Here is a 9466-nt window from a genome sequence, read left to right on the forward strand (position 1 = left end):
AATAGTACTACCTGGAAACCATTACTCAAGTGGGAGATCTGGGGGATTAACGTAAGAACCATGGGAAGTGACAGAGGGAAGGGACTGACTTTGCTCACAAAATGACAGAATATGACAATCCCTTCAAGGGAAGGGAGAAAAACCTTTTGTCTAGAATAGCATGGTCAATAAATCTATCTGGAGTCTGAAGAGTACCTGGCTGGGATTATATCCTCATTGCCGGAGACTGCAGGCTGATCTCGGAGGATAGAGCCACAGTCAGACAAAGTGGGACTCGGACACTTGCAAGAGCATGGGAGCATGTGCTGGGGAAGTCTAAGCACCAAAGAAGTGCACTTTATAATAGAATTCTACAGTCAATGCAGTGCATCTGTGGTTCATCTCCACCTTGTCAGCCATTTTCATCTCTTGTCCAATCCTGTTCATGCCTCTTTTCCCATACCTAAGGATGTATTTAGCAAGTCCAGATCCCATGGACTTTGCTGATGCTATACGCAGTTCATTCTGTTCATAACTCTTGGCATGATCAAGACCTTAGTGGCCTACTTTAGCAATAACATGTTTTTTTCCTAAATTATTGAAATAAAACAAAGGATTAATCTTAAAGAGACTTCTTCAGCTAGATGGAGGGAGGGTGTTTTTCACAATGACCTAACCTGTGAGCATCTGGTCACATATATATTAAGGAGAGTGCTTCAAAACCAGTTTCCAGTGGTGTCCCCCTTTTTTGTTTCGTGGCCAGGCGTATGTTCCCTGTTTTGAAGATCAGCGTGTCTGGCTTAGACCCAAACGCCATGTACTCGTTCCTGCTGGACTTTGCCCCCACTGATGGCCACCGCTGGAAGTATGTAAATGGAGAATGGGTGCCGGCTGGGAAGCCAGAGCCACCAAACCACAGCTGCGTCTACATCCACCCAGACTCTCCCAACTTTGGGGCCCATTGGATGAAAGCTGCCATTTCCTTCAGCAAAGTCAAACTTACCAACAAGCTCAATGGGAGTGGGCAGGTATGGCCTGATGTTTCCCCATACACCTCTTGGCTTCAATTGCAAGCACCTACCAATCAAGAAATATCAAGGGTGCATTTATGTAATTATAGAGGCCCTTACAGGCCTCTTCACCCACAGATGCCAATTATTCTCTGGAGGCCAAATGTAAACAGGAATAAACAGGCCTTAATTGGCGCTTTCAGATTTTAATGGACTTCTTGATGTTAAGAGAGACAGAGTGCTGTGGTTTACTTAATCATCGGGGGGCTTTTCAGAGTTGGTCTTGTGTGCTCGGGATTTTTACATAGGACTTCAGAGAAAAGGGGAAAAAATGGTCACGGGTATTAGGTTTTTGTTGTGTTCCCCCATGTTGTTTGGTATAAGTGGAATGTTGGCAGGAGTCAGATAGCAGAATAAAAGGCTGCTCCTAAATGAAATAATTACTATGTCTGCTTTTGCATCATGATAATTATCAATATTCTATTGAATCAGCGTTGGCCTTTGGAAAGAAACCACATGTACCAGAAATAAGTGACTTTCTCTTTGAACCCCTTAAAAATGCAAACAGGAAAATTAATTTTGTTTCGTATTTTATTTTTGATGATGCATCTGAAGGTAAAATGTTGCACAAGACCTTTTGTTTGCTTGTTTGCTTTGTACGAAACTCCTACATTGGATGATACTTGTCATCCGAGAATCAATTTCTTTCATGTAAATAGTATATGTTCTGTATCTGTTATTTCCATTAGGTTTTGAGGTACTTCCATAAGCTTAGTACCCTAATTAGGTAGGAAATTATCTCTTATTTACAGACTGGAGAACACAAACATGACCTGACTTTTCCTAAGTCACACATGGAATCAGCACACAAAATTTATTGTGGAGCATAGAACAGGATCTGAATTCCCAAATTCTTGTCCTGTATCCCGGACTTTTAGAAAAGTCAAAGGTCTCGGAGAAGTATGCATGGGAGTAAAAAAGCTACAGAAAACCAACTTGAAGGGTCAAAGAGACCCTGGGGAAAAAACAGGGGAATGTGATATGTCCATATGGTGAAGTAGAAAGCAGGGGAGGAAAAGCCCAAGCAAAAGTCACTAAATGAAAAACCAGGTTAGAGACGGCTACCAAGACTTGTTTAGATACACTTCATCTTGCTCAGAAAGATGACTAGGTGACTGCCTCAGCTCCCTCCTGTCCTGATTTCTGTGATGGTGATTCTGAGTCTTTCAGACATTAGAAGCAGGGCAGGGATTGCCCTTTAACTGTTTCAACAGCCTCTAGTGCAGTGGAAGCCCAATGTTTTGAAGACCACAGCTGCCAGCACAAATATTCTCTAATGCTGCCAGATCTAAGCTTTAAATCCAATCCCAGTGAAGTCTCATTCTGTTCAGCCCTGTGGTTCATGAGAAGAGAAGGCAGCACCTGCCCTTCTGCTCTCAGTAATCACTGACTTTAGCAGTGACATCTGGTCTATTACAGAGCTAGAGCAAAAGAGCAGCTGTGGGATACCAAAGTGGCACTGGGGTCTGTCTCTTGGTCTTGTTTTCTGCAGATAATGTTGAATTCCCTGCATAAATATGAGCCTCAGGTACACATAGTTCGAGTAGGAGGCCCCCACCGGATGGTGATGAACTGTTCCTTCCCTGAGACACAGTTCATAGCTGTGACGGCCTACCAAAATGAAGAGGTAGGTGGATGCCACACTGTGCTCTTGGTTACCATTGATGAGATATGTTAAATCTTACTGGCTACAAGATCAGCGTGCCTTCTCTTGTTTCCCCACTGGCCCCATGCACTGTAATGGTCCATCCAGTCTAATACTCTTGTCTTCTCTCTGCAGTAGAACATTGTCTAATGTAGTGTCTGGCAGCAGTACTAAGCCAGGTCTAGCCTAATATCCTGCCACAGCTATGCCAGACTGATCCATCTGTCCTGGCGCCCTAGTCCCATATTGGAAAAAAAGGAATATAGTCAAGTCTAGTATCTTTCTCCAGCAATGACAGTTATAATGACAGCCCTATTACTTCCCACTCCTTATAATATATACAACTGCAGAACAGTACAACATTCCATGGGAAAATTTATTCTTAACCCCAAAACTGTAATTGGGAGATGCTTTGGGCTGTGACAACTGCTAACTCACATGCCACATCCCTTAGCTAGTGTTGCTGCAGATTTGATGCGTACTTGATAGAAGTTCAGTGTTTAAACTCTCTTGAAAGGATCCACCCTCCCACAGAATGTGCCAGACTAGGACATGTCACTAGGCTGCCTCAACTGATGTTCTGCCTGTGGCACTGATCAGTACAAAGCACTCTGCCATGAGCAAAGCTCTCTCCTAACCAGCCCTTGAAAACGTGTGCGTTTTCTTAGGCAGCTCCACTTAGATTACTCTGGAACATGTTTTGTCAAGTTTCTGTTCCTTCACTAACATGCCTTGTTTTCTGTAAACTCAAGATAACAGCTCTCAAAATCAAGTATAATCCCTTTGCCAAAGCCTTCCTGGATGCGAAAGAAAGGTGAGTACAGATTTTTTGGCTTCTGTAGCATTTTACTGCTGATGTCATAAAAACTGTGCCATCACAATGTGAAAGACACATTATGTAACTTAATCTTGTTTCTGCTGCCTTAAATCCAGAGTCATTCCATTAATATTTTAGTGCAGAGACTCTCTATATAATTATTACAATAGGGTCTCAAGTGAGTGAATATCCTCTTGGGGATCTTAGGACTTAGCACTGTCTACACAGGAAGTATGGAATGAGATGGTGTGAACTACCCCAGTAATGTTATACACCGTGTATGTTCACTACATTGTACTTGCACTCCAGTGAATCCCGTAATTTAATAGCCTGGGGAGAACAGCTGTTACATGCAGCTGTCTTAAAACAAAACTTAAGTGAAATTGCACTGTGACTGTAATTTAACTACACTGCTACTATTAAATCTGTGTAATAATGTATGATGTGCATATTTAAAGTAACCTGTAGGTGCTAGCTATATAAGATGCTAGAGATGCTTCCACTGGAAACAAATTGTAGTTTATTTTTCAAAGTTTTATTTTCCTCTTCCCTGCTACTGCAGAGGGGCATCCAAATTATGCATTCCAATCTATAATTGCTAATAAATTTTGTCTGGACTTGCTTATGTCTTCTGACACATAGAATCATAGAATAGTTAGGGTTGGAAAGGCCCTTAAGATCATCTAGTTCCAATCTCCCTGCCATGGGCAGGGGCATGTCATGCTAGACCATGTCTCCAAAGGCTCTATCCAACCTGGCCTTGAACATCGCCAGGGATGGAGCACTTAACACTTCTCTGAGCAACCTGTTCCAGTGCCTCACCACTCTCACAGTAAAGAACTTCTTCCTTACATCTAATCTGAATCTCCCCTTGTTTAAGTTTAAGCCCATTACCCCTTGTCCTATTGCTACAGTCCCTGATGAAGAGTACTCCCTCTGGCATCCTTGTAGGCCCCCTTCCGATATGAAGTGTCCTACATACCTGCAAGAGAATCTATTTATTTCCGTTCTCACCACTTAAAAAGCTGCTGTGTCTCAGCATCAGGGTTTCCAGCCGTGGAGGGGGACTGCTGACTTGGGCTTGCCTGGCTGAGCAGGTGGCACACAGCCCTGCTTTGGTCTGGGCAGGAGGCCAGGCCAGGCTGAGTCTGTTCATGCAAGCAGGAACCATGCCCACAGGTAGATTTAGAATTCCAGGTTCAACCCTTGAATTTGGCACAAACTTAGGAACATTTTAATGTATGCCATGAAACATAAGTTCCTGCTTCCTTTATGGCAGGCTGCAGAAAAGTCTACTGCTGTGCATCAAGTGGCTAAAGAAGATAGACTTCACTCTTTAAAATGACTTTTTTTTTCTTTTTGAGTGAATAGTTCTGTTTTTAACTTTATCATTTCTCAATGAGAAGTTTTACTACTAAGTATTTTGCTTTCCAGAAACCATCCCAAGGATGCTTCAGAAACAGTCTCTGAAGGTCAACATATGACATATTCTCACTGTGAGATTTTATTCATGTCAGCTGGAAGATTTGTGTGATATGATAGGTGCTGGGAACCTGGGACCTGCTTAACTGGATCGCACCAGTCGTTCACTGGGTCCTGAATTATGTTCATAGAGAGGAATCCTTTAAAAAAGTAAAGAAGATCGAAGAAACCTCACAGTAGGAAATATTGCAACAGTTTCTGCAGAGGAATCATTCTGCTTATGATCCACTTTTCAGTATTAAAAGTATTAGAATCAAGATGCTGTATGACATTTTATTGGCTTTCTCCCCCATTTGTTTTGTATTTGTAACTGTGAATATTTTTGTCACCTATAAAATTACTTTTCATGGGTGAACAGGTAAAAAAATGGGGGGTGCAGAGCTGGTGTTTGTTTTAATAGTAAAATTTTCTTTCATTTGTTCTTCGATGTTTGTGACATTTTCCGTTAGTTGTTTTCAGGTCTTGTTTTTTAGGGTTAGTGGTTTTGGGGGTTTTGGTGGGTTGGTGGTTTGGGGCTTTGCCAGTTGTTCCATAAAGCAGTATTCTGGACTCTGCTTGGTGTTTCTGAGGCACAGCTGATTCTGCAAGAAGGCTGGTTACTTTCTTTATCGTATTGCAGTGTTTAAGTGCAATAATAGTTTTCTTCTCTCTCTCCCCTCAAAGTGGGTGGCTGGGTGATTTCCAACCCAGATACAATGTGTGCATCAGGAAGCTCTAATTATCAGTACACTGGACCTTTGCCTCTGGCAGCTCCACAAGCTCCCCACGGCTACGAGCGATATTCAGCACTGCGAGGGCATCGGGCTGCTCCGTACCCACCTTCCTACATGCAGCGAAATCATTCCCCTACAGGTACAACTTTAATGCTGCTTTGCTTCCAGGGAACAGAAGCTGTGCCTGTCTGACCCTTGCTTTAAGTTAGCATAAGCATTAAAACAGGCAAGAGCTGAGGCTAGGAAAGAGCATAAGTATGTAACAATCTGCACTGAACCTGCATGCACAAAGTATGGTTAAGACAGCAAAAAGTAGGTACAAGCCGCTGGGTGCACTGAAACTGTTTATTATAAATGAGGGTGAATTAACTTGCTTAAAGTACAACTCCTAATTATACAAAAAAGAGCATTGCAAGCCTTCTTTCAATGTCGTGCCATGAAATAGTTGTGCTCTTGAGTCAAAGCAGCCCTTAGGAACATGATAGGAGCTGATTTGAGATGAGGGCATCTTGGTATTGCCAAAATGTCTTTTGAGTTTATTTCACTCTCTAGATCTGAATGCAGAGTTCCAGAAATTAATTCCACTCTAGTCAGATGAAATTGGCCAGAAGCAAGAGCAAGGATAAAGTAATCTGTTTGCTAATTATAATTCAGCAAGGCATCATGTTTAGTGGAAATATTTAAGCTCAAGTTATAAGAAAGTATCAAAGCATTGTCACTCATACAGCAAATATCATTAATGAGAAGACTATTAGACTTGTGAAAAGGCATATCCTATGTCTATCATGCTGTATCTTCTCATATATCACACCTGGAATTACAATGGCACCTTGCTACTCTCTTAATAAACACATGAATTTTGTCTTTTTACTTATGGAACCTCATGATCAGATTGATTACTCAGGCCTACCCATTAAGACAATGTCTCTGCAACAGCCGCTGAAGATTTGTTTGTTACTCTTTTATTTTTCCCCTCCCAAAGTGAATTTATTGGAGAGCTCCAGCAGTAATCTCCAGGTATTCTCAGGACATGACAGCTGGACTTTGCCATCCTCTCCACACGCTAATTTGATCTCAGCACCACACACAAAGGGAGCTGCCAGCCCTGGACCCAGGTAAGGCTACAGGAAAAATACTGTTATTAGGAGCAGTGAGGCTTGTAGGACTGCCCTGGTGATTCACACTTTGTTCCAAACTTTAATTGGTATCCAGGATTTGAAACATATCCTAAGTGCCCGATTCAACATTCCTGGGCAAATCTGTCCAACAAGCTAATTGCCTCCTGCTCTGAAATCGGTGGGAACTTCGTTCTTCCCCAGCACTGCTGAAAACCAGGATTTTGGAAGAGCCACAGAGAACTCTGGTGTCTACAGTCTGCGAGAATTTTAAAGACAAATTATTTTTCATTATGTATTTCTCACTGTTCTCCTACATGAAATGAGGATCCTAATGTCATACAGGGATGTAACAATCTAATTCATGTTCCATTGTAAAAGTATTGTTAATAGGGTAGTAAACACTTCTAGGAATGACTGGAATTTAGATGCAGAGAGTCAATTAATTATCAAGTATTTCCCCTTCTTTTCCCAAAACAAATGCACACATTTCTCCCCTAATTTAGGTGCCAGGAAAACCAGCTGCAATTCTTTAAAATTTGTAAGCATTCACAAAAAAGATCTTTAAATCTTGAAACCTCACATGTTTTTGTATATTTCTCTCCATGCCTTCCTCAAGGTCACCAGGTCTGATGATTGCTGATCTAGTTTAGTAACTTGATGCCAATAGCTGCCTTTTAGCAGATAATGCACTTGACTTTACTGTGGTAAATCTCTTGCAGGTGGAAAATGCTTTGAAATAGGTAATTCAATTTGTACTGCTTTTTTTTTTTTTTTTTTTCCAGCCACTACCCTTGCCTGTGGACAGTGAGCAACAGTGCTGTAAACACTGCCAACCCAGGAAGTGAAGTGAACAGCAGGCCTTCAAGCATGTTTCTAAGGGGTAATGTCCCCTTACCCACTGCATCATCAGTCCAAATCCCCCTGCAGGGAGTGGTATCCAGCAGCATGGAAATGCAAGGGGAAACTGCTCTAGCCAGGTTGGCTGACTCTGCGTGGACATCCTCACACTCTTTTTGATGGACTGGCAGCTCATGAGGAAACCTCAGCCAAACCAGACTGATGCATATAGCAAGCGACCCCTTAGAACTGCAGCTCCAAGTAGGGATATGAATGCAGAAAACTGACTTCATTAAGCATCACCTTCCATAATGTATCTCTTGTGTGCCAGCAAAGCCAAAATGCATAACGCAAAGACAGGAAATGTTATGGGAACCAGCTTATTACTGTAACCTTTATGCGTCATTCAGAAAGAATCTTTATAGTCAGTTTAGCTTCTGTATCACATAAAAAATGGTCAGACATGGGACTGAGTGAAGCAGATATGGCAGCTGGATGTTCGCTTGTAATTTTAAAAGTCCTTTCTGTAACTAACGGCTGAGTACTGGGGAAATTGTGAGCAACTGGTAATTGGAAGGGACAGCGCTGCTTTAAAGACTTTCTGAATCTGTCACATGGAGGTTTTCACAATACCTGAAACTAAACCCTTCAGGGGATGAAATTAGTCTGACACCTTCATGCCACCTGCATACAGTATTCTCTGTCTCTTCCCCTCCTCCAGCTTCTGTTTGCTATATGTGTGCCATAGGGATAATCGATATACTCAAGCTGAGAAACTGGCTGCATTGTAGCAGCAGGATGAAGGGTATCTAGTTTGGTATTTATAGTCTGATGTAATGGTCTTTGAAAAGTTCCAATGTTTTCTATATGTGCTATTTTTGAAAGGGTGGAAGGAAAAGAACTATAGAAAAAAGATTCAGCTTGCATTTCCACTTTGCTTCAGGTATAGAGTACAAATAAAATACAAATAAATGGTGTATTATCTCTTTAGTGCCATTCCAAGGTGTAAACACACATACAGGCTTTTTCTCTTAACAGCCTCTGAGCAATTTCAAGCAGCTCTGCCAGAAGCACATTGACAGGACATGAATTTTCTATTCCTAGGCCTGGCTGCATGCTCTTGGGCACAGTATTTCTTGTCTTTATACCTTTTTCTCCTCTCACCTTTTGTCTGTTTCAGCTTCAGTCTCCAGACTACAGCTTTTCCTATCCTGTGTAAGTGTACAGAATCTGGCATAGCGGAGGCCTGATCCTGTCTGGGATTTCTAACCACTAGTGTGATGCAGATAGTAACAGTCATCCCTCAGTCTTTGTCGTCCTCTCATGCACCTCCTTCAGCAAGCTTTGTCAGCTTCTCAGAGGAATATGCTGCCATTTGATCTCTTGTAGGGGAAAAGGAAAAATTGCTAGCTATCTCATGTAGATATGTCTCTGAATAATGAAATGTTCAGCAGCAATTCAGTCCTGTTTACAGTTACGAGCATTGGTAAGGGCTGGATAGCTAGCTCTGAAAGAGAAAATGCTTAGCATAGGTACAGAAAGGGATTCTGAGAGTTGGTGTCTCTACAGAGGTGTTTCTGCTTCTGCCAGATATGGCAACATTCCCTTTGAAAGTACTCATTTATTGCATACAGGCTCTGGGAGCAGCATTTTATTTTGGGTAGACATGAGTGGCAGCAGCAAGGAGAACATTTTCATTCAGGCTGCCAAATGTGCATCTCTCCAGTGAACCCTGCAAGCTCCTGTTTCATACTGTGTTACCTTGGCCATGAACCATCCGCTTAAGGTGCTCTCACTGTTATACA

At 42.0% G+C, this 9466-nt stretch overlaps 1 protein-coding gene across 3 annotated transcripts in view; it reads left to right on the forward strand.

Moving 5' to 3' along the window:
* The window catches only part of TBX19 (T-box transcription factor 19), a 25471-nt gene extending 16691 nt beyond the window's left edge, over positions 1-8780 (forward strand). For 2 of the 3 annotated variants that reach the window (XM_065676627.1, XM_065676630.1), the window contains 7 exons: positions 743-1007; positions 2542-2676; positions 3447-3508; positions 4946-5007; positions 5657-5845; positions 6689-6821; positions 7607-8780. In XM_065676627.1, coding sequence (XP_065532699.1) covers positions 743-1007; positions 2542-2676; positions 3447-3508; positions 4946-5007; positions 5657-5845; positions 6689-6821; positions 7607-7841 — 1081 coding nt within the window. In that variant the 3' untranslated portion in view covers positions 7842-8780. The remainder of the gene's footprint in view (positions 1-742; positions 1008-2541; positions 2677-3446; positions 3509-4945; positions 5008-5656; positions 5846-6688; positions 6822-7606) is intronic. The other variant, XM_065676629.1, reaches the window with a different exon arrangement.
* The last annotated feature ends 686 nt before the right edge of the window (positions 8781-9466 follow it).

This window comes from Lathamus discolor, chromosome 4 (genome assembly GCF_037157495.1).
Source record: "Lathamus discolor isolate bLatDis1 chromosome 4, bLatDis1.hap1, whole genome shotgun sequence".
Taxonomy (NCBI): Eukaryota; Metazoa; Chordata; class Aves; order Psittaciformes; family Psittacidae; genus Lathamus; species Lathamus discolor.